General features: G+C 37.7%; 1 protein-coding gene across 1 annotated transcript in view; it reads left to right on the forward strand.

The window, feature by feature from the left end:
• Nucleotides 1–26,665, forward strand: part of DTHD1 (death domain containing 1) — an 81,129-nt gene that overhangs the window by 27,951 nt on the left and 26,513 nt on the right. Inside the window, exons 6-8 of the mRNA XM_061419877.1 lie at nt 1,004–1,168; nt 2,551–2,840; nt 12,231–12,475. Coding sequence (XP_061275861.1) covers nt 1,004–1,168; nt 2,551–2,840; nt 12,231–12,475 — 700 coding nt within the window. The remainder of the gene's footprint in view (nt 1–1,003; nt 1,169–2,550; nt 2,841–12,230; nt 12,476–26,665) is intronic.

Here is a 26,665-nt window from a genome sequence, read left to right on the forward strand (position 1 = left end):
CTTCAATACTTAATCTCTGCTTTCTCCATCTCTAAGCCTACATTATTTGATCTTGTTTTTTTGTTTATTGTTTTTCCTTTTCTCTCTTCACATCTGCTCTAGCATTTCTTTCTTAATAATCTCTCTGCTTACTCATTTTCATAGCCCAGGGCACTACAACCAAAGGGCAGCAAGTTATAATACAATATCTGGGCCTCTTTATTAGTTAAATTTCAAAGACAGGAATCAAATTGGTTAGGTGTTGGAAATTGATCCACTGTTAGCGAAATCAGCTCTGGTTGGGGGAAAGTATCACATAATACAATACAACTGCCTCTTTTAAGGCTTTAAGGTGGGGCAGGTTAGCAAGAAGGAGAACTGTACAAGAAAGCTAATTGGCCATGCCTACTGTAGGAATTAGGATGAGAATATCAATACCATTTACGCTTATACAATTTTATGTGCTTTACAAACTGTAACTCATTTAATCCTACAAGGTTGATAGTATCATTACACTCATATTGCAGATGAGAAGACTGAGATATAGGGAGGTCAAGGCAGAGCCATCCAGAATTTGGAAGTAGGTAGCATTGCTCCAGAATTTATGGTGCTATATCATGAGTCTTGGCTATCCTAAAATATTGGTTTACATCAGTGAGTTTACTGTCTTGGGATATTCCCTTAACTCTTTGACCGGGAGCAAAATGCTTCTCATTCTCCAAGGCTCATCTTGAATATTAGCATTGTCACTTTGCAAGCTCTCCTTCTGCTGTTAAACCATCTCATACATTCCCTTCATTACTACACAGATCACCTTGTCCTATGATTAATACTGTGAGCTTCTACTGAGCAAGGGCAAAATATTTCTTACCTTTGTGTTCTTGATGCATGGTATAATGACTGGCACACAACATATACTTAAAGAACTGTTATTGGATAGTTCACTTAATGAAAGAATGAATTAATTAATTATGATTTATGCTACACAAACCTTACAAATTTCTCTCCTGCTACTGCAATATAGGACAAAAAGCACTTCCATAAGAAAACCCAGAAACAATGCTTGCGAATCTTTGAAATTATTGGGATTCAGAAGCCGGGAGAGTGGTTGGTTTGTGCTTGATGATGTCGTGGTGAGATCTGTGCAGAGTGGCCTGATGTCATTTGAATTGTGTGAACATCTAGAGAGGTAATACAATAGTAAACAATAAATGTTGATGATATTCTATTCTGATGGCTTGTAATTGATGTTTATAGAAGTAGAATCATAGGATTCGATTTTTTTTATTTCTCAGATAGAAATATGAATAGTCCTTTAGGGTGTGTTTAAAATGCAAACTAGATCTGACATGAATACACTATCTGTAATTTCATTCATGATAGTTTAATAAGTGCTGTTGGAAACAAGTCTTAACTTAGATTTATTTTTACAGCTTTCTTCTAACTCCAAAATAGTTCTAAAATAGTGCCTTCATTTCTGAAATTCCATGGAGATAGTAATTAACTGTTCTTATTATGCTCATCTCCTATGTATGTATTAACTGAATTTATTTCTGTGTCCTCATTTTGCTTTCTCATTTCCATGTTTTCTAGACAGCTCATTACTCTAAGGGTTTCAGACATTTAAAGGTTCATGAGAAGTAGACACTCATAAAGAGAGGGCCATTACATGTCCAAAGACAACCTTTATCTTACAAAGGAAGAGTTACATCTACAATTGTTGTGGGTCAGTTTCCCTAGAAAGAGTCTAAAATGAGAATGCAGGTGATAGATTGAGAGAAGGCTCCCAGCGGACTCCTGTTGAGGAATGAGAAAAACAGATAGGGGCAAGGGAAGAAATGGGAGAAACTATGGCTTAAGTTGAGGTTTGACCTCAGCCTGACACCTCAGGAGAGCCCTGATGTGAGTACCAAGGAGACTGGCTTCACACTCTTTCATCAGTTAGTCTTTGTGGATGTGGGGCTGTGATGGGGGAGGGGGCTCTTTAATGACCTCACACTGATTTGATTACCTCTGTTAAGAACATACCTCCAAGAAGGCCACATTCTGAGGTATTGGGGATTCGGTCTCCAATGCAGAAGTTGGGTGGAGGTGACACAATTCAAATCATTCGGGGTACACTATAACAACCCTTATCACACAGTGATGAGATGAATATTTCTATCCCCACTGAATATGATGTATATTTTTATCCTATTGATACTAGGATATTGTTGATAATAAATGGATTATCTTGATTCTCTCTCTCTTTTTGAAGGAGTACTCTTTGGTAATGCTAGGTAAAATGTAATTTAAAATATGCTGCCATAGGTAGAGCTAACCTGATGATTTCTTTGTTTATGGACATCTGTTTTAGATTTAGCTTGATTTAAGCTGGTTTCCTGACTGCCAAGAGTTTCATTCAAGTCATTCATTCAAATTCATTCCATTAATGGATTTAATCAGTCTTTAGAATGCTTGATTTTTAAAGGAGGTTTGGTTTATCATGGCCTTTCGGAGGTGTGATTAGTTATTTGTGATATTTTTGAGACCGGTTGTTTTCCCTCAGGTCTCCTCTTTACCTCTCTGCAGGTTTATCGTGCTTCACTCTTCTTCCAGTGTGGACAAAGGCCATTTGGTTTCCTTTGTGAAGTCTTTGGAGGAAGCCATGTTCAGCACCACTGCCTGTGTTATACTTTATTACCAGAAAGACAACCCACATAGAATTGTTATTTTAGTGGTGCCTTCTAAAGATTTATACCAGGTGCTTGGGAACTTGCGCTCAGAAGCTTCTAGTGGTCCTCCAGAACCATCTCGCCATTTCCAAGTGAAAGAAGGAGAACTGCTTCTTTTACGATTTACTGGAAATATATTTGCTTCAAGTAAGTATCATGAAATTGTTTTGTATATACTGTGGGCTATCAGCCACGTGCTTCAGATGGAGTTCCCTAAATGTGCTTCAAAAGAGTCTTCAAAGGACTGAGGGAAGGCTTTGGAAAAGTAGGAAAAGGACAAGGACTTATTTATGTCTTTCTTTCCAGTCTGTTTCTTCTCTTTTTTAGGGCATGCATGTTCCCTTATGGGCCTACTCTAAGTGACACTCTTCTGGAAATAGTCTTCTCTCCATAACTGCTCTAGCTGAGACTATGCTAGGATCATCTTTCCAACACCAATGTAGTTGCTTTCTAAATATTCCTTTGCTTCTACTATTAGCCATGTGAAACAAAATGTATTTCCATACAGTAACAGCAGTGATCTTTTAAAATTATAAATCATACTTTATTACTCCCCCCAGTTAAAACTTTATAATTACCTCCTATTCTACTTCAAACAATATCAAAACTCTTTATGTTGTTCTGCAAAGAATCTGATCTAGGGTCAGTGTACTCCCAAGAGATGTGTGGATAGAAATATGTTTCAGTATAATTGCCTTATTTATAATTCCATTTCTTTTACTTTGTATACCTAAAAGACTACACTGAGAAGGAGTCAGTAAGTTTCACCACACTCAAAAAGGGTTCAAAAGTTGCTATGAACCTCAAATCCAGATGACATACCCCTGCTTACCTCTTATCTTTACATTTATCTAGTGATCTTTTATTTCTATTACAAATCTTACCACAACTTGAAATTATTTATTTGTTCTTATACTTTTCATTCCTATACTTAAGTTCTTGACTAGAATGTAGATTCCATGAGGGCAGTGACTGTGTCTTTCTTGCTATGCATCCCTGAGACCAGAGTAGTTCCTGACACTTCAAGGGCTTTCAATAAATTCATAGTGAATGAATGAATATATGATGCCAAGGAAAACAAGGTGAATGACTATGAGAGGTGACAGGAGAGGTGGGAGAAGTAAGGAAATGACTGAGGTAGAAAAGCTAAAAAGAGATAAAAAAAAATAGTAAGCAAAAAGAACAGAGAGAAAACAGCTGTGTGAGAGAAGGGAAGAAAAAATCTTTGGGGGGTGCTGCCATCACAGGCATTTATTTTTATGAAAAAGACTACTTTCCCTTTCTAACTCCCTTCCTTGAGGTAGAATAAGATCTAACAGTGTGCATGTAAAGGAGGAGGTGTGGGGGGAAATTCAGAAATGGGTTTTGTGGGGATTTCTGGCTCATTATAGACTTGACTTAAAGTAATATTCTCTATTTATAAATTAATATAGATCCCATTGATTTTTTAATGGTTTCTGTTTTCTAATTTTGAAAATTACTCCAAGCTCCACTGGCTCTTTGCTCTTTGTTGTTTCCAAAATGATGTGGCTTAAAGCTTCAGCTGACCTTTTTTGGTTTCTCAGAAATAAGTGAGATTCAAAGTATCCCAATTTGAAGTATCTCTTCCACTGTCACAGACATTGCCTCAGCCATCTGAGCCAGCTGTCAGGACCTAGGGAGTAAGTGACACAATATCAGAAAAAGAGGAAGGGAAAGGAGAGGAGGAAAGGAAGGAAGGGTGAAAGACATCCCTCCTACTTGGCTTCCAGAGAAGAAACCACCCTGGGACAATCTCTCTAAGATACAGTCAAAACCTGGAAGTGTCTCACCCAAACTAATGATGCAGAAGACTTCCTGTAATACTTGGGACAGCAGCTGTGTTTACTTCCTGCCCTAAACAGGAGAGTTACTGTGATTCTCATAGGCAGGGGTGAAGTGTACTGTCATCTATAAGGGGGAGTGAAGAGCATACACTAAAATAAAAGTGCCTGGAGACAGCCAGTGCGTTCACAGTTCCTCAATATAGGAATGGAATACTCCTCTTCAGTCAGGGAAAATGCACCAGGCAGAATGCCAGGATCCTTCCTGCTTCGCCTTTTTTAGAGATGTATATTCAGACATGGAGCTTCACTGGATTTTCTCCATCCATCTTTCTAGTGTATAACATATAAGCCCCCAGTACAATCTAAGAGGAGCAAGACCCTCAGCAAAAAACTGATACCTCTGTTTGATTCCCTTTGTTGTATGGCAGAAAGTAACACAACATCTTAAATAAACTATGCTCCAATAAAAAAAAAAAAAACAAAACAGAATTGTTACCTCATCCTTTCATCAGGGCCTGTGGTAGCCTCTGTGAATCTCAAATACAAACAGCCAGAGGTTGTCTGCCTGGGGGTCCATCTCTTGACCTATCCCCACGGGCTTCTGCAGTTGTCTCCTACTATATTTTCATATCTCATTATAATGATCATGTTCAGAGAAGCCTTTCCTGTCTTTCCTGATTATATCAGTTTGTATTTTACTTTTTCAGATTTCTATGTAACTCTCATTGGAAATGGCCATAGATTTCATCTTCTATTTATTTTTTAATTGCTTGATCAACATCAGTGTCTGTGACTACAGTCCCAAGAGAGGACTGTCTCTTTAATTAGGGAGGACTATTCAATTCCCAGCACCTAGAATGGTACCTAAAAGCTATACGAAGTATTTGTTCAAAGAATGAAGATAAAACCTTGGGGATAAACTCAACATTATAGTATTGTGTGATTAAAAGTATTTAAAACTTTAATAAATTTAGATGGCTTCTCTCTGAGAAATATCAAAATCTCTAAATTCTTTACATAGTTGGACATTCAGTCATGTCTGATTCCATGGACTTTGTGACCCCATGGACTATATAGTCTATGGAATTCTCTGGTCCAGAATACTGGAATGAGCGGTCATAACCTTCTCCAGGGGATCTTCCCAACCCAGGGATCGAACCCAGGTCTCCTGCATCACAGGTGGATTCTTTACCATCTGAGCCACCAGGGAAGTCCAAGAATACTGGAGTGGGATCTTCCCAGCGTATACTTCCCAGGAATCAAACTGGGGTCTCCTGCTTTGCAAGCAGATTCTTTACCAACTGAGCTATCAGCTGGAGCGATCAGGGAAGTCCGGGCTACCAAGGAAGCCCTCTAAATTCATTACATGGAATATAATGATTCTTTTGATTGAGGATCTCGCTACATGGAGATTATTTCTACTTCTAAGAGAAAATTAGACATATTTCCCCTTTACACTGGCCTTTGGCATTCCTCTGGACACTGCTAGAATCTGCCGTCTTTCTCTAGGTTATACATGTTGATATAGCACTTAAGCTTTCTAGTGTATCACATCTGAGCCTCCAGTGCTCATAAAATTCATAAAATGCTGGGAAAGGGGCAGAGAGAATTGTACATAATGATGCCTTAGCACAACTCACTCATAACACTAAGTAATGCCCTAAAGAGGTTTGTGTGTGTCCAAGTTTCCCCAAATACCCTTTGGCCTAGAGAAGTAGTTTTCCCAGACACAAGTGTTAGAGTGTTAAAATGGCCATCCTTTATTCATTTAACAAAGATTCCTTTCCTTTATTATATTGTATTTTACTGCAGAGAGACATAGAAGAAGCAAATAAGTAAATAAAATGTACAGCTTAATGAGATGGAAGCTTCCTTAAAGAAGAATAAAGCAGGGAAGGGACATAGAAAGTCTCAGAGAGAGTGGCAGATTTGTAATTTTAAATAGACTCATCTGAGAAGATCTTTTTGAGAAAGTACCATTTCAGCAGAGACTCAAAGATGAGAGAGCAAGCCACGATCCTATCCCAGGAGAGTCTGTCCCAGGCAGAGCAAGAAGGCTGAGATGGCTGGATGAGAGGGAGGGAGAGGAGACTTGGAGGAGATGAAATGGATACTGTTCCTGCCTTGAAGGGCATTTTAAGGACTTTTCCTTTTATTCTAAGTGGAAAGGGGAGCCTTGGAGGGTTTTCAACAAGGTTGTCACACAATCTGGGTCAGATTATATCTGTGTTGAAATTAGATGATGTAAGGCAAGTTAGCAGCAGGGAAATCAATTAATAAGCCATTGCAATGAACCAAGCAAAGAATACTGGAGGTTTAGAGGCAAACATATTGGAAATCATGTCTGGCATTTTTGCCATAGACATCTTTGCTGTGAACATTTTTACTGAATAACTTATTGACCATAACGCAATTTTGCCATAGAAGATACAGTGACAAAAAATAAAAAAGGGAAATTTAAAAGCAAATTTTAAAAGCTAGTGGAGGTGATGGAATTCCAGCTGAGCTATTTCTAATCCTAAAAGACAATGTTGTTAAAGTGCTGCACATAATATATCAGAAAATTTGGAAAACTCAGCAGTAGCCACAGGACTGGAAAAGGTCAGTTTTCATTCCAATCCCAAAGAAGGGCAATGCCAAAAAATGTTCAAATGACCATACAATGGTCCTCATTTCACATGCTAACAAGGTAAATCTCAAAATCTTTTAAGCTAGACTTCAGTACTACGTGAACCAAGAACTTCCAGATGAACAAACTGGATTTAGAAAAGGCAGAAGAACCAGAGATAAAATTGCCAATATGTGTTGGATCATAGAAAAAGCAAGAAATTCCAGAAAAAAATATGCTTCATTGATTGTGTGGATCACAACAAATTGTGGAAGATTCTCAGCCAGACCACCTTGCTTGCCTCCTGAGAAACCTGTATGCAGATCAAGAAGCAAAAGTTAGAACCGGACATGAAACAATGGACTGGTTCCAAATTGGGAAAGGAGTACATTAAGGCTGTATATTGTCACCCTGCTTATTTAACTTATATGCAGAGTATATCATGTGAAATGCTAGGCTGGATGAATCACAAGAAGGAATCAAGATTGCTGGGAGAAATATCAACAACCTCATACATGCAGATGATACTACTCTAAAGGCAGAAAACAAAGAGGAACTAAAGAGCTTCTTGATGAAAGTGAAAGAGGAGAGTGAAAAAGCTGGCTTAAAATTCAACATTCAAAAAACAAAGATCATGGAATCCAGTCCCATCACTTCATGGCAAATAGAATAAAGTGGAGACGGTGACAGACTTTTTTTTCTTGGGCTCCAAAATCACCGCAGATGGTGACTGCAGTCATGAAGTTAAAAGACACTTTCTCCTTGGAAGGAAAGCTATGACAAACCTAGTAAGCAAGTTAAAAAGCAGAGACATCAATTTGCGGACAAAAGTTCAAAAGTCAAAGCTATGGTTTTTCTAGTACTCATGTATGGATGTGAGAGTTGGATCATAAAGAAGGCTGAGTGCCAAAAAATTGATGCTTCCAATCTGTGGCGCTGGAGATGACTCTTGAAGTTCCCTTGTACAGCAAGGAGATCAAACCAGTTGATCCTAAGGAAATCAATTCTGAATATTCATTGGAAGGACTGATGCTAAAGCTGAAGATCACATGTGGCCACCTGATGTGAAGGGCCGACTCGTTGGAAAAGACCTTGATCCTGGGAAAGACTGAGGGCAGGAGAAGAGGGCGACAGAGGATGAGACGGTTGGATGGCATCATTGACACAATGGACTTGGGTTTGAGCAAATTCTGGGAGATAGTGAAGGACAGGGAAACCTGGCATGCTGCAGTCCATTGGGTTGCAAAGAGTCGGATGTGATTTAGTGATTGAACAACAAAACCACCTAATGAATCATGAGAAATGAATAACAAAATTATAAAGACTTTATTGTGAAATATAAAATATTTAAATATAATTAAAATGTGTGTAGTTTCATGCCAATGCTGCACAGATAACTGATTTATTTTGTGACTTGTACCTAAGCACTTGTCTCTAAGTATTTGTTCATTTTTTTTATATATATTTTTACTTGTTTATTTATTTAGCATTGTTTTTATTTTTTTATTCACTAAAATGTCATCCATCACTGAGAGAGGTATCAGTTTCCAAATACTGGGATGCATATTTGTAACTGAGCTTTGTGGAGCACTGCAAAAATACTGTCTGTCCTTGGTATATTGTCACATGTCCATTGATACATGTTCCAAAGTTCTATGGGAAAAGTGAAAGTGAAAGTCACTCAGTCACGTTTGACTCTTTGCCACTCCATGCATTATACAGTCCATGGAATTCTCTAGGCCAGAATACTGGAGTGGGTAGCCTTTCCCTTCTCCAGGGGATCTTCCCAACCCAGGCCTCCCACATTTCAGGCAGATTCTTTACCAGATAAGCCACAAGGGAATATGTGTTCAACTCTGGGTCTCTCAGGCCCATGGTCTCAGCCTCTTTCTACCCCAGTGTAGTGTTTCAAAGAAAAAAAAAAACAAAAAACAAAAAAAACAATTCATGGGGTAAATCATTGTCATCTGTCATGATTTTTTGGTTGTATATGTCAAATGAACCTATTAACCAGGTATTTTATCTCTTACAGCAAAATTGTCTTGTGGCCTGATCACTAAATCTGTAATATTACACATGCTGTGCTGTACATAGTCACTCAGTCGTGTCCAACCCTTCATGACCCCTTAGACTGTAGCCCATCAAACCCTGGGACTGAACCCAGGTCTTCTGCATTGCAGGTGGATTCTTTACCATCTGAGCCACCAGGGAAGCCCAAGAGTACTGGAGTGGGTAGCCTATCCCTTCTCCAGGGGAACTTCCTGACCCAGGAATTGAACCAGGCTCTCCTTCATTGCAGGTGGATACTTTACCAGCTGCTCTACTAGGGAAGCCCTATGGCCTGAGAGTTATATGGCAAAAAAGTTTATGGAAAAAGGCTCTGAGAAAGAGCCTGTAACTATTTGCTATAGCCTATTTGTCTATAGCAAATATGCTTACAGTGAAAGTACCTATAACTAGAAGAGATGTGTTAGGACAGAGAAATATCCCGAGCCAGTGGTTTTCATGAGAGTCTTCTGGTTCTCCACGTCCCTAGCCTGTTACTTCCTCATCTTACCTTTATAAGCAAAAGCACATATTACTACCTTTGTACTTCCTATGTTTTCAGTGAAAAATACTCCAAAACCCAATATTGAGAAAATATATTGCTATAAGAAATATCTAGTAACACAAAATATAAATAAATCCTGTTCTTCTTTCTATGATAAATTTTTACTGTATAGTTACTACCCTACTATTCCTACTAGGAACTGTATACATAATATGCACAAAGAGAAAGGTTCTCAAAATGTCAACTCATGATTGCTTTTATAATTTTGGTATGTAATGAATGACTTTTGGTTTTACTTCTCTAAATATGACAGAGTGGGAGAAAAAAAAAAAAAACAGTGCAATTTTCTGTGCTACTCATCCTCTTTTGGTTCTGTTATTTTTTTAAAACTGTGACAAAGGGTCTTCCAAATATAGTGTAGTATATCTTAGTGACAGTGAAATTCCACCTTTAAAAAGCTACATAATGTTTTCTATATAGAACAATAAGGTAATGTTATTTATTAATAGTAAATGCTCAATAATTTTATCCTTATTTCATATGTAAATGTGATTCTTAGAGATTTACATTTTAGATCTTTAGTTTTTTTTAATTAACTGGCAATAAAAGGTTGATAAGTTCCTCAATCTTTATACAATATATGTATGTAAATTATTGCTTATGAGTAATTGTGTACCTGGCAGGGAGCACCATTCATGAGATGGAAAGAGAAATTTAGTAAATTATATTCTACTGGGACAAAAGTTGCAACATTTTTCTTGCTAGTACTCTAGAGGGATGGAAGTAGGAGTTTGTTAGGTTGCCCCCCCGTGATCCAGAAACTCTAATTTATTATTTTCAAGATGGCATTTCAGTTTCAGTGACTCCAAATAATTTTCCGCCCCCCTACCCCATTTTTTTTTTTTTTTAACCAGAGTGATTCTTTTAAGGCAAATCGGTCTAGTCATGCTTATCTTAGAATGTCTTAGGAATCTGTTTAGTTCAATGAACCAGGTTGCCCCTAAAACACAGACTTGTGCAAAGGAACATACTGCTATACCTTCCATAACCTGGAGTTATTCTAATTCTAGATTTAACTGTGCTTTAGAAAGCCACCAAAATGACCTCTAGCAGTCACAACAATGAGAAAAGTATTGATGTCATCTGCGTCTCTCAAAGAACTCTTATGTCATTGGGAAGATTGGAAGTTTCCAGTCAGAGAGATAGCGAGGTAGATTGAGATAGAGATAGGTAGATAGAGAGAGAGAGATCTTGGAGTAGTCAACTTTCAGGCCTCTCAGAGCAGCAGGAAGTTGCTGCTGATATAAAAGCTTCATATTGACATTTTTTTTAAGAAATTCCAGTGGGTTGTTTTTGTCATAAACACAAATTCAAAACAATGTAAGAATCCCATCTGTTTTTTCTCATTTGTTGTCTTGCTCTTGTTTACTGAGCTCTTATTATGTGCCACATCCTTTCCTAATCATTCTATCCACACATTATCTCATTTCATCCCCAGAACAATCCTAGGAGGTAAGTTTTATTTTTCTTGTTTTAAAGGTAAGGAAGTGAAGGTTCTAAGAAGTTCAGATGTGAAAGAACTGGATAAATATTGCCATGTAAATAAATACTAGAAGCTGAACTTGGATCTAGATCTTTATGTCAGAGACATAGTATAACTGTGACTTTATGGCTTACTTTTAAATTTGTGAAGGGTAATGCACACCTGCCTTAGGGAATGTGACCGTGTCTGTTTTACTATTCCAATGAGAAGGTGAAATAGCCTGATAGTCATGGTAAAACCCCTATGAGTGAAATGTTATGTTCACTAAAGTTCAATTATTTTCAGTGGATCGTTGAGAAGACTTTTACATATCCTTGTGTGGGGGGATTCACTAGGTTTTAATAGAAATTTCAGTAACTATTAAATCTAGAAACTATTACAGTTGAAAGTTCTAGAACAGCACTGTATTTCTGCCATGGTGAATATGTTTTATATATGTACTCTCCAATAAGGTAGCTACAGACAGATGTGGCTATTGAACATTTGAAATGTGGCTACAATGCCTAAGGAATTGAATTTTTAATCTTAGTTTCAACTTTAATTTTAAAAGCTACATGTTGCTACCATATAGGAGAATATATTTCTAGAATGTCCATGGTGAGGTCATGATAGTGTGCAATATGAAATGGATAGTTAAGTGAAAGGAAAAAATGTCATTGTTAAGAAGTGAAAACAATTTTCTAAGTAGAGAAACAGCTAAATATTTCCAATGGTTTCTTGTAGTATAATGTAACAGAAAGTGAAAATCAGATCAATGATGATTCCCACAAATGCATAAAAAAAGAAAAGAACCAAGGATATGAGATCTAGAAGAAGCGGCCAGAGAGAACGTAGTTCAAGTATAGATGAGAATTCTTTTAGCAATTTACACAATCTCAGTCTAGTGCTGCTTTGCTAGGTTATGTTTTGATAAGAAGTATTTACACACAACAGATAAATTAAAAAAATGAATGATTATTTGAATTTTTAAAAATTAAGTTAGATCTGTGGTATGTATTAACAGTAACAAATACATTTTGCTTTTATTTAGGCAATGGGAAGGATTATGGGAAAGACTACAAGCTTATTTTTCATTTACAAAGGAAACCTAGACTGGAACTCCAAATCAAAGAAGTGGATGAATTTGGAAACTATAGCTGCCCTCATTATAAGGGTGCCATTGTAGTTTATAAAGTACCTAAAGAAAAGATAGTCCACAACTTGGATGAATCTCTTATATTTAATGAAAACAATTATCAGTTGCCAATTTGCAAATTAGCATTGAGATTACCAAAGGTGAGTAATTTTACCTCCCTAATTACTATATTTTGTTAATTTCCTGTAATTCTCTACAAATTCAATATTGCAGATATATGGATACTTACGGTTAAAAGGAAAGCTAGGAATAATGGTGACAAGGAAGGAGTGACTAGCCCCAATTTAAGAGTAATAGAATACATATCAGGATATAAAGTTCTTTCATATCATCATTATTCTAGGAACAATTCAAGTTGGTTTGATCCTGACAGGATGTTGTTAATGACTATTGAAAAATGTCATTCATTTCTATAACTGCATCTGATTAACTAGAAAAATCAATTATAAAAACATTGAAAATATTTGGAACACAACACTTTGAAAAATTGTGTGGTGAGCAGAAAAATTGTTTTGAAATACATTCAGGATAAACAAATCCTGCACATTTAAGACTTAATTACTCTTTCATTTCTGATTTTACTTGAGTTCTTTTTTTCTTCATTAGTCTAGTTAAAGTTTTTTCAATTTCGTTTATCTTTTCAAAGAACTAACTCTTAGTTCCACTGATCTATTTTACTGTCTTTTCAGACTCTATTTCATCTATTTCCACTCTGAAAAAAGGAAAAGTATTAATCACTCAGTTGTGTCCAACTCTGTGGGATCCCATGGACTGGAGCCTGCCAGGCTCTTCTGTCCATGGAATTCTCCAGGCAAGAGTACTGGAGTGGGTAACCATTCCCTTCTCCAGGGGATTGTACCAACCCAAGAACTGAACCCAGGTCTCCTGCCTTGCAGGCAGATTATTTACCATCTGAGCCACCAGGGAAGCCCCTATCTCCATTCTAATCTTTCTTATTTCATCTCTTCTGTTAACTTCAGGCCTTTTTGCTCTTCTTTTTCTAGTTTTTTTTTAGGTACAAAACTAGATTGTTTATTTGTGATTTTTCTTGTTTCTGAAGTAAGCCTGTTTTATTATCATGAACATTCTTCTTAGAACTGTTTTAGCATAGATTTTTGTGTTTACATTTCTGTTTTCATTCGCCTATGTATTTTGTGCTTGTGTCTTTGAATTTCTAGTTGGTTACTGGTTATTCAGTAGCATATTGTTCAATCTCCACAAATTTGGTGGTTTTCTGTTTTTTCTTATGGTTGATTTTTAATTTCATGACATTGTTGTTTGGAGAAGATGCTTGACAGGATTTTGGTTTCCTTAAATTTATGGAGACTTGTTTTGTGACCTAAGTGTGTGGAAATGGCCCATGTACACTTGAGAAAACTGTGTATTCTGCTGCTTTAGATGGAATGTTTCTTTTTTCTTTCTCTGTATATGTATATCTAATCTATTAGGTTCATTTGGTTTGATGTGTTGTTTAAAATTGATGTTTGATTATTATTTTTCTGTATGGATGATGTCGGAGAAGGCAATGGCACCCCACTCCAGTACTTTTGCCTGGAAAATCCCATGAATGGAGGAGCCTGGTAGGCTGCAATCCATGGGGTCACTAGAGTCGGACACGACTGAGTGACTTCACTTTCACTTTTCACTTTCATGCACTGGGGAAGGAAATGGCAACCCACTCCAGTGTTCTTGCCTGGAGAATCCCAGGGATGGGGAAGCCTGGTGGGCTGCCATCTATGGGATCGCACAGAGTCGGACACGACTGAAGCGACTTAGCAGCAGCAGCAGCAGCATGGATGATGTATCCATTGATGTAAGTGTAATATTAAAGCGGGACTTCCCTGGTAGTCCAGTGGCTAAGACTCCAAGCTCCCAAGTATTGCTGTCAGTTTCTCCCTTCAGGTCAGCCCTAATATTTGCTTTCTTTATTATAGTGCTCCCCTACTGGGTGCATATATATTTATAAATGTAACATCTAAAGAATAAATTATAATTGACACCATAAAAATAAAAAATATCATAAGAAACTACTATAAACAATTATAGACCAGCAAACTAGGCAACCTACAAGAAGTGGATAAATTCCTAGAAACAAACTATCTTTTAAGACTTAGTCATGGATAAATATACTGAATAGAAGATACTTAATCATGAAGAAAATCTGAATAGATTGATTTCTTATAAGGATATTGAAATGGTGATTAAAAAAATCTCTTAACAAACTATAGTCAAGGATCAGAAAGCATTGGGGGTGAATTCTCCCCAAAATTTAAAAAAATATTTAATACTATCCTTCAAACTCTTCCAAAATGTTGAAAAGGAGGGAATGTTCCTAAACTCAATTCATGAAATCAACATTACCCTGATACCAAAATCAAATAGGATACCACCAAAAAAGAGAAAAGTACAGGCTAGTATCCTTAATAAATGTAGATGTAAAAATCCTCATCAAAATATTAGCACACTGAATCCAACAATAGACTCATACAGCAGGATCAAGTGGGATTTATCCCAGGAATGCAAGAATAGTTCAATATTTGAAAATCAATCAATGTGTTATACTACATTTCAAAATAAATGATAAAAATCATATGATCATCTCAATAGAAGCAGAAAAAGAATTTGACAGAATTCAACATCCATTTATGAAAAAATATCAACAAAATAGGTATAGAGAAAAGGTACCTCAACATAATAAATGCAATACATGACAAATCGACAGTAAACACCACACTAAGTGGTGAAAAACTGAAAGTATTTACACTAAGATCAGGAATAAGACTTTTACCTAAGAAGATATGCAGATAGTTGATATGCATATGAAAAGATGTTCAAGATCACTAGTTATCAGGGAAATGATATTCAACACTGCAAAGAGATATACCTCAAATTTCTCATATAGAATGATTATTGTCAAAAAGACAAGAAATAACAAATGTTAAAGAGGATGTGGAAAAAAGGGAACATTTATACACTTTGGGGATGGTGGGAATGTAAATTGAAGGAAATCTAAATTGGTCCAGCCACTGTGAAAATCAGCATAAAGATACTTCAAAAATTAAGAAAAAGCTACTATATGATTCAGCTATTCCACTTCTGGGTATTTATCAAAGTATACAAAAATATTAATTTGAAAAGATATATGTACCCTATCCTCATTTCAGTATTATTTACAATAGCTAAGATATGGATACAACCTAACTGTCCATCAACAGGTGAATGGAAAAGGAAGATCTGGTATATATATACAATGGAATACTACTCAGGGATTAAAAGAATGAAATATTCCATGTGTAATGACATGGCCTGACTTTACGGTACTTAGTTATATTATTGACTAAGCAATATAAGTTAGACAAAAGAAAGACAAATACCATATGATTTTACTCATATGTGGAGTCTAAAAAACAACAGAAAATGATTAAACAAACCAAAATAAAAATAAATTCATAGATACGGATAACAGATCGGTGATTACCAGTCAGAGGGGAGGGGGTTTTAGGAATGAGCAAATGGTTGAAGAATGTCAATTGTATGGTGATGATTGATAACTAGATTTTTGGTTTTGTGCACTTTGCAGCATATACAAACATGAAATGGTAATACACACCTGAATCATCAATAATGTAACATAGCAATTTTACTTCAATTAAAAAAAAGAGTCAATTACTTTTGTCTAAAATTCTTCTTTGTATTGGGAAAGTAGGGTTGAATTGTTCCCTTCAACTTGTGAAGCAAAAAGTCAATGATGTTATTGCTATACATACTATTTCTTTTAGTGATCCAGGACTTGTACTTAACTATATTCTAATGAGAAGTGAAAAATGTTTCACTCCAGAGGAAGAACAAATTTTTTATCCTTTAAAGAAAGTTGAGTAGTTTTCCTACTTTTATGGTTTTTCTATTTTTACTTGTGTTATGAATAGCAGAAACATGTTTTCTATGGGAAAAGATTTTGTATTTACTTTAAATATATTACTAAAGTAAGTCATTTGATAAATATTAATTGAAATTCTGAAATGGAAAATGTGCTAAGTTAGGCATTATGATAAATACTGAGTTATATAGGATAATACAAGCCTTAAAACTGCATTGTCCTGAATGGTAGCTACTATCCACATCTTTCCATGGAACACTTGAAATATGGCTAGTCCAAACTGCTGCTGCCGCCGCCAAGTCACTTCAGTCGTATCCAACTCTGTGAGACCCCATGGACTGCAGCCTACCAGGCTTCTCCGTCCATGGGATTCTCCAGGCAAGAACACTGGAGTGGGTTGCCATTTCCTTCTCCAAACTGAGATGTACCATAAATGTCAAATACACACTGGACTTCAAAGACCTAGTACAAAAATAGAAAATATTTCATTAATTTGTTTATAATGATTTCATTGTAAATGATAACCTTTTGGATATGGAGTTTAAAATGTATTACTAAAACTCATCTCACCTGATTAAAAAAAATTTAACTAGAATATTTTAAAGTATATTTCTATAGGATATCATTGCTCTAAATTATTTACAATCTAGCAGAGTAGCAAAACATGAACAAAATTACCTTGTAAGATTGTGAATGATTAGATTAATGGTATAAACAGTGTACTAATAGTTATTCAGAGGAAGGAAATTGTTTTTCTGAAAGTTAAACTCGAGAAAAATTTCAAGGTGGTTATGGCAATTTATCTGAGCTTTATAAGTATGTAGAAATTTGGCCACTGGAAATGAAGAAAACGTATGTTAGGCTGAGGAAATGGAACAAATTTGACTGGGGATTGTAGGCATAGTTTAGCAGGAATTCAGAATTCATATAATAAGCATTATAATAATTTATAAAGTACCAAAGATCTTTCAAGTGTTTTCCCTTCATTGCATCATTAAATTCTCATAAAAATCACACGAGGCATTATCATTTTATAGGAAACTTAGACACAGAAATTTTAGGCAAGTTGTCCATGGACCAAAAACTAATAAGTGTCAGAATTGGGATTCTGACCCAGAAAATCTGCTTCACACATGGGCAATCACAGAGTACTATTGCCTCTTGAGCAGGTAACGCAAGAATTTTTATTCAAGGATGCAAGATGGATTTTAGGACACTCAGGTTCTCCCTGCAAGTTGTAAGACAATTTCATGTATAACATGCTTTAGTGTAGAGGTGACAGGACATGGATTCTGGTCATTGGCACTGAAAATAGCCATTTGCATGGGCCCAGAGACATTAACTCTACTTGCTGGTTTCAGAGAGACTTCCTGAGGTTCTTAAGAGCCATGAGTAAGGTAGCTGACTGTAGCAAAACCACTGATACAGAAAATGACATTTTAAGAAAGGTATAGCATCTTCCCTGCTGGCTCAGAGGTTAAAGCATCTGCCTCCAATGTGGGAGGCCTGGGTTTGATCCCTGGGTCAGGAAGATCCCCTGGAGAAGGAAATGGTAACCCACTCCAGTATTCTGGAGAACCTCATGGACGGAGAAGCCTGGTAGGCTATAGTCCACGGGGTTGCAAAGAGTGGGACACAACTGAGCAACTTCACTTACGTACTTATAGCTAGAGAGGTGTATATTCACTATCCATTGTTCATTTTCATTTCCACTTAGGGTCCGTGCCTTTGCTTCTCCCTGTGTTTGGGGGTCTCTTCCCTCCGATAGTCACATCAGTTCAGTTCAGTTCAGTCATTCAGTTGTGTCTGACTCTTTGAGAACCCATGGACTGCAGCACATCAGCCTTCCCTGTCCATCACCAACTCCCGGAGCTTACTCAAACTCATGTCCATCCCATTCTCCTCCCACCTTCAATCTTTCCTAGCATCAGGATATTTTCCAATGAGTCAGTTATTTGCATCAGGTGGCCAAATTATTGGAGGTTCAGCTTTAGCATCAGTCCTTCCAATGAATATTCAGAATTGATTTCCTTTAGGATTGACTGGTTGGATATCCTTGCAGTCCAGGGAACTCTCAAGAGTCTTCTCTAACACCACACTTCAAAAGAATCAATTCTTCAGTGCTGAGCTTTCTTTATAGTCTAACTCTCACACCCAAACATGACTACTGGAAAAACCATAGCTTTAATGAGATAGACATTGGTTGGCAAAGTAGTGTCTCAGCTTTTTGATATGCTGTCAAGGTTGGTCATAGCTTTTCTTCCAAGGAGCAAGTGTCTTTTAATTTCATGGCTGATTTCACCTTCTGCAGTGATTTTGGAGCCCCCCCAAAATAACGTCTCTCACTGTTTCCATTGTCTCCCCATCTGTTTGCCATGAAGTAATGGGACCAGACGCCATGATCTTAGTTTTCTGAATGTTGAATTTTAAGCCAGCTTTTCACTCTCCTCTTTCACTTTCATCAGTTCAGTTCAGTCGTTCAGTCGTGTCCGACTCCTTGTGACCCCATGAATCACAGCACGCCAGGCCTCCCTGTCCATCACCAGCTCCCGAAGTTGACTCAAACTCACGTCCATCGAGTTGGTGATGCCATCCAGCCATCTCATCCTCTGTCGTCCCCTTTTCCTCCTGCCCCCAATCCCTCCCAGCATCAGAGTCTTTTCCAATGAGTCAACTCTTCGCATGAGGTGGCCAAAGTACTGGAGTTTCAGCTTTAGCATCATTCCTTCCAAAGAACACCCAGGGCTGATCTCCTTTAGAATGGACTGGTTGGATCTCCTTGCAGTCCAAGGGACTCTCAAGAGTCTTCTCCAACACCACAGTTCAAAAGCATCAATTCTTTGGTGCTCAGCCTTCTTCACAGTCCAACTCTCACATCAAGAGGCTCTTTAGTTCTTCTTCACTTTCTACCATAAGTGTGGTGTCATCTGTATATCCGAGGTTACTGATATTTCTCCTGGCAAACTTGATTCCAGTTTGTGCTTCATCCAGCCTGGTATTTCTCATGATGTAGTCTGCATATAAGTTAAATAAGCAGGGTGAATATATGCAGCCTTGATGTACTCCTTTCTTGATTTGGAGCCAGTCTGTTGTTTCATCTAAGGTTTTAACTGTTGCTTCCTGACCTGCATACAGATTTCTCAGGAGGCAGGTAAGGTAGACTGGTATAGCTGATTCTTCTTATTTAGGTCTTAGCTCAGACATCACCTCCTTATCTATATTCCTCCATCTCCTTATCTCAAGGTGCTCTTTAATTAGTGAACCTTTTAAAACTTACTTCATAACACTTATCATTAATTGAAATTATTATATTTATTTATTATTATATTTATTTATTTCTACTTGCAATTGCTTCTTGAGAGAGCAAGGTCCATGTTCTTGCTCTAGCATTAGTGATTAGAAAAATGCCTCTCACACTGTAGGCACTCTAAATATTTGTGACTGGTTGAATGAGGGGAAGTCTACAGAGTCCCTTAGCTTCTACTAAAGTTTAGGAATTACTGACTTAATGGAATACTTGAGTACTCCCATATCAGTGATTTATAGGCTGTGTTCAAACACTTGGCAGGTAGGCCAAGGGGTTGATTTGGATCAATGTTGAGGATTTGAGAGCAGAGAAAGGATTCATCAGGGGTGCACTCTAGACACTTTGATTTAGCACTTTACTTCCTAAGATCATTATGTTGTTCTAATGCTATGGGGTAACAAAGAGGGAGACAAGTAAGGGAGGCTGTTGGGATTCTCTGACAGGATTTGGCCAGAGTTTCAGAAAATGGAAAGAAAGGCTCTTATGTGAGACAGGACAACTTGAGGTACAAAATGTGACCCAAATTCAGCTTTCAATTTGCAGTGATTTCTCTGTAGCCCAACTTCATGAATTAATTAGTCAAATTAGCCAAGCTAGAAAATTAAGAGGTTTATACAGGATTTTTCTCAATGAAAGTCCATTTAGAGATTGTCCAGATCTTTTGTATGAGCTCTTCCTTCGCTTTAATTCTAGAACAACTTCTCCACCTGTTTGCCTGAGCAATTCCTACTGGCTATCCCTTACAACTCTGCTGAAGTGTGACTTCTCTCTGGAAGCCTTCCCCTACCTCCTTCTCTACCAAGTTAGGTGCTCCTGGCATGTGTTTCCACGACATTCTATGCTTTCCCTATCACTGGAGTTATTATATTTTATTATAATTACTTGCTTTCCAATAGACAAGTGTTTCTCAATCTCTTTTCTCTTCCTAAGGGATCTTCAGACTGTATAACTGTTTATGTATTGTATGTGTGTGTGTGTGTGTGTGTGTGTGTGTGTGTGTGTATATATATATATATTATATTAAAACTTTAAGGTTTTTTGTCTTACCTAACAACAAATTTTCTCTCCTTAAGAGTGATGTTACCTCGGTTGGGAATGAGTATAATCAACCATGCAGATGCGCCCACTACTCTGCTCAAATTTGGATTGTCAGTGCTATGTTTATAGTACATATTTGATAATTATTTACCTGGAGAAGGCAATGGCAACCCACTCCAGTACTCTTGCCTGGGAAATCCCATGGACAGAGGAGCTTGGCAGGCTACAGCTCATGGGGTCGGGAAAGGGTCAGACACAACTTAGTAACTAAATAATTAGATAAATGAGATAATTTTTCAAATCCTAAAATTGTCCAACCTTGAAATTAATCATCTTGAGACTATATTGTCATGTTAAAAAATACATTTTAAATGTCTGCTGCCTTTCTTATATAAACACATAGCAAGTATGCCATCTGTCTTTTTTTCCCTCCTAGATAGATCTGTATAGGGATTTCCAGATTCACTCTTTTGACCTTTTCTCACGGTATAGCCTGGCAGGCTACAGACCACAGGATTGCAAAGAGTCAGACACAACTGAGCATCCATGCAAACTAACTCTTTACAAGTAAGTTTCTTGGCATTGAGAAAGAATCTGTGGCTGGAAAATTATTTCCCTCATTTAAAACTAACATATCTAAATGGGAATTGAAACCGTGACCTCTATTTCTGTGAGAAAAGACTTCTTCCATAAAGTTCAGAATTTAAAAAAATTCCATCTCAGCTAGACAGTACTAGGATGTGCTATTTTTCAGGAATGGAAGTAGCCGCATTATATGGAGCTTGGCATTAATGCATATTACAATACACATACATTTATAGATGTGGCATAAATTAGGTGAAAACATCTGTCAAAATTCAAAGTGTTTTCCACAGAGAAGGCAAGCAGTAAATATTCATATCTATGTATATAGATATAAACACGCACATATTGGCATACAAATAATTATAATGTATGACCTTAATGTACTACCTCTGTTTTCCAACAATGTGAATATATCACCCATTACTTCATGCTTGTGAGTATCTCTGTTTATCTTATTCTTCAGCCTCCATATTCCATTCATTCATATTTTAATTCATCCAACACACATCTTTTGTCTCCTGGGCCATGCATACTGTGGTGTTCCAATATATATGGTCTCATTCTTCCCTTGCATCTCTACAGACTACTCTCAGATCAGAGTGTAGAGTGAGCCTTTAAACCATCAGTCAGATCACCTCCTGCCTCTGCTCCAAACACTGCAGTGACTTTCGGTTTCATTCAGAGTAAAAGATTCTATATGAACTTGCCCCCTTGACACTAAGACTTTTGTTTCCTCTTTACTTACTTAACTATTGTCACAACGGCTCTCTGACTATTTTTGGAACTTGTTGCTAATGCATAGGCTTTAGGTCTTTGTATTAGTGGTTCCCCCTGCCTGGAATACTCTTCCAACCATTAGATACCTACATGGATAACACCTTCGTCTCCTCCTTCAGTTTGATCAAATTTCAGCTTCTCCCTGAGGCCCACCTTGATTCTATTTCTTATTGCAGTCAGTTCCTACCCATACAATTTGACACTCCTGATCCTTCTGAAATTGCCCTGATATTTTTCTTTCCTCTAAAGCAGTGCTACTTTCAAACATCTATTTCCTCATGTATTATGTTTATTGTAGGAGCACCTCCACTCCACAGCCAGGACATAAGGTCCTTGAAGGTAGATGTCTTTATCTGTTTTGTTCACTGATGAATCACAAGGAATTATTATAGGATAGTATCTGGCATCAGAGAAGACAATGGCACCCCACTCCAGTACTCTTGCCTGGAAAATCCCATGGACGGAGGAGCCTGGTAGGCTCCAGTCCATGGAGTCGCCAAGAGTTGGGCACAACTGAGCGACTTCACTTTAACTTTTCACTTTCATGCATTGGAGAAGGAAATGGCAACCCACTCCAGTGTTCTTGCCTGGAGAATCCCAGGGATGGAGGAGCCTGGTGGGCTGCCATCTTTGGGGTTGCACAGAGTCGGACACGACTGAAGCGACTTAGCAGCAGCAGCAGCAGCAACATCTGGCATATGTTAAGTCCTCAAGAAATGTTTGTTGGTGCATTCATAAATAGAGCTTTCATTCAAAATACCAGAAGTGTAAAGAAGAAAGTAAGAAGCAACAAGAAGAAAACTAAATTAGCATCAGAGTGTTGACAGAATTGGCAGTGGCTGCTTATGGATAAGATGGCCAGTAAGGGCTTCACTGTGGAGGTGTCCTTTGGGCTGAAGAGTCACAGTGACAAGAAGTCTGTGTGCTGTGTGGTCAGGAATGCACCCAGGCTGACAAACAGCAGGTATCAAAATGGCAGTGGGCATGAGCTTCTTATCAAGGACTAGAAGGAAGACTACTACAGTGAATGCACACATGAGGGACAGAGAAAGGGCCTGAGGTTTGAAAGTTAAAGAGGGTCCTAATGATAGTTGGCATTTCAATATGATCTTCTGAAAATAGTCACATAATCAATATATGTGTGAAAATGTATGGCTGAAAAAGGTGATTTATTTCCAAGTTTTTCTTAAGATGTGCTTCAAACTTCTTCCTTTTATAAATACTCAAGCCAGTTCAGTTCACATGATGTCTATTCGTGTTTTGGTGGAAACCAGGAGAGTTTCAAAGAAGTGTCAAAGGTTTTTAGGTGGCAGGAAGTAGTGTGCGTCTGTGCTTCTGAAATCACGTCATGTAGATGTCTGTCTCTGCAGTTCCGTTATTTGCACCAGCTTGAGTTGTGGCTGCCTTTGAGTGGTGACTCTTCCTGTCTGCTCAGAGGCTTTGCTTTGAAGGAGAGAAAGGCTCCAGGTGGCTGCTTCTGCAGGACTGTATTCAAAGTCGCAGTCATACCTAACCTTCATATTTACGTAAGCCAGCCGTTGACCCAAGTTTTACTTAGCCTGAACTTCCTCTTTTTTTTAAATTTTTTAAAAATGAACTCCTGACATGTGATTTCTAGTAAATAATGGTACTGCATCAACCCTTACTTTCTCACCACATAAAATAACTTGCTGTGTCAAAGGGAGGAAGCATGCAGAGGCTGGTGCAACATTCAGTTCTTCAGAATCACCACTTTCTTACCATTTAGGACTTTCCTTAGCATCTCCCTGCCCTGCAAAGGCTGACTTTCTTTGCTGTATGATTTTTTTTCCCCCAACAATATGACTACTAAAAAACAACCTTGATTAAATAAATGAGATGTTTCCACTATTGAAAATGTTTATATTCACAGGTACTACAGTTCTATCCAGGCTTTTTAGTTGTAACAATTTATAAAATTATATTACGTTTCAACAATGAAATGGAACTTTTAATGCTACTGGTAAGAAAGCAGATTAAAAAAAATTAAAAAAAAAGATAACCTGTGAGAGAAATCAGAGTTGTGTGTGATGGGGGGGGGGGATGGTAAATTTAAAATAGTAATTTAAAAATTTTTGATAACTTAGTCTCATGTTTTCTGTACTAATTATAATACTGTACTGCTTCATATTCCACCCCTACCAATTATAGAAAAAAAACACTAGAATCTTGGTAAGTAGACACATCATGTCAATGTCTTTATCCTCTGAAAGTTTTAAAAGCCTTCTCACTCTTCCCAGTGTTTCAATGCCAGCGTCCTGGGTGCTGCCTAAACATGCCTTCCCAGCCTGTAGCCTAACCTTCCTCTAAGCCATCAGAATGACCTTCAAAGAGAATTTTGCCCAGGTCACTGAAAAAAGAACTTTATATTGTACATGACACACAAAAGGGAGGGAATGAGCGAAACTGGTTTAGTCAGCAACAGGATCCTAATGTTTTGGAAAGTGCTTTGCCCACCAGTTTAATCAGAAGAGAATAATTGCCTTTGCTTTTACTTCTCCTTCCTCTTCTCTTCCCCTCCCTTTCCTTGTCCCTGTCCTCTCTTCACCTCATCTCTCCCATCTCTTCCCCTCGCTCTTCCCCTTTCTCTGTCTCCCCTCCGCCTTCCTCCTTAACCCTCTGTCCTTAAAAGGAAAGGTTTTCTCTGCTCAGTGGGCAGTACAACTAAACCAAGAATTGCGCAGTGTTTGGCCATATGGTTTTCAATAATTCTTTCATAAAGGAAGCACATACATTCCCGCCTGTCTGGAAAAATGTAACAAAAATAGGTTAATTGATATATTTGGATTTATTCTGTTAAAACTGTAACATTTAATAAGTAAAAAATGATGTTCATTAATTCAAACAATTTTCTAGGTCCTAAACTGTACTGTGGCTCAGCAGTAAAGATTCCATCTGAAATGCAGGAGTCACAGGCGGTAGGGCTTCAATCCATAGTTCAGGAAGATCCTCTGGAGGAGGGTATGGCAACCCACTCCAGTATTCTTGCCTGGAGAATCCCATTCACAGAGGAGCCTGGCGGGCTACAGTCCATAGAGTGGCAAAGAGTCAGACATGACTGAAGCGACTTGGTGCGCGTGTGCACACACACACACACACATATAAAATGAAGGGCTTAAAAAATGAATACAGGTCAGTCCTAACTTTCAAGGAAATTATGGTCCAGTGAAGGAAATAAAGCATAAACACTTTAAAAGTTATAAAACAATGCAAAATATAAATAATAATTGAATACAATAATACAGTAATATCCCAAGACAGGAAGTGATGATAAATTGCAAATAAGTGACTGAGATGGTAAGTGCTAGGACAATTTCAGAGAATTTCCAGTAGACTGAGGTGACTTGGGGACATTTCACAGAGCAAGATAGTTGTAGGGAATGTTTAGGTTCTGGAGAGGAAGAGAGAAACAGGCAGTGTGTTCCACATGAGAGGGATGGCATGGGCTGAAACTTACAAGTATCAAAGCACAAGGTGTGTTTCAAGAAAAGACAATGAACAGAACAGCATGGCTTGAGTGAAAGATTTGGAAAAGTCATATTAATAAGTTGGGGAACTATCATAGAGGGATTTGAATGCCTTATTAAGTTCATCCAAATGTCTCTGTGAAACTGTTATGGAGGAATCTTTGTGTCAAAATTTGTCAAAAGAATGTGGTTGATTTCATCAGAGAGAGATCATGTAGAAAGGAGAGATTCAAACCATACACCCTTAGGATATGAGTAAACAGCAAAATCTCTTAGCCACTGGATTCTTGGAATGAGTCTGGCCATACTGAGGATAGAGAAGTAGGTATCTAACTAGTCATCATTGAGCTTATCTTTCGTCCTGTAAGTAGTGGCTAGTGATTGGAAAATTTTAACCAGGACGGTGACGTGATCAAATTTTGTTGACTTATTACTGTGACAACCTATAGGTATATATTAGAAAGAGATGAGTTTCAGCAACAGTAAAATAGAAATCTAATGAGGCAGCCTTTGGACTAGATGGTGACAGGCTGATGCTCAGATCATGGCAGCAAGGATGGCAAATGGAGAGCAGGGTTGGAGCAACTGGACTTGGTGATGGAGTGAATATGTTTGGGGATGGGAGGCAGATGACAATGGGAGATGGACAAAGTTGTGGAGTGGGCTCTTCTAGGGTGGCTCTTAGGACACTGGATTGAGCTGCTGTCCTTTGACATAACTTCATGTTTCATTGACTTTAGTTTGGGAATGTGTTCAAACTTCCATTTCATCTCCGTTCCCTCTAACGTCTCATCCAGTAGATCACTGCAACTTTCTATGTGAAGCCCTATCACCAGTCCCCTTTTCTGTCAATACTTCTAGGCTACATGAGTGATAGGTAGTTTTTCTCAAAAATAAATATGATTTTATCTTTTCTCCTAAAACATCTCAATTGGTGCTTTCTATCTATTGATCAAAGTCCAAGCCACTTACTTACCCATATATAAGACCCTTAACAAACACCCACAACTTACCCTTGCAACTCTTCATATTACATTTACCCAAAAAACATTTTTGCTTCACTTCCACTTAAGCTCTCACTTTTTCACACAGTATTGTATTAATTGCCTCATGGCTCTTCCCAAAGTTTGTCCCTGTGAGCACTGACTCCACACTTAGCTCTATTATCATCTCTTTAGAAGAAGCTCTTAAATTTTCCAGGCAGAATAAGGTACTACACAGTAGCTAGAACCAAAGAACTTTGAACATGTACTAACTATGG

Source organism: Bos javanicus, chromosome 6 (assembly GCF_032452875.1).
Source record: "Bos javanicus breed banteng chromosome 6, ARS-OSU_banteng_1.0, whole genome shotgun sequence".
NCBI classification, from domain to species: Eukaryota; Metazoa; Chordata; class Mammalia; order Artiodactyla; family Bovidae; genus Bos; species Bos javanicus.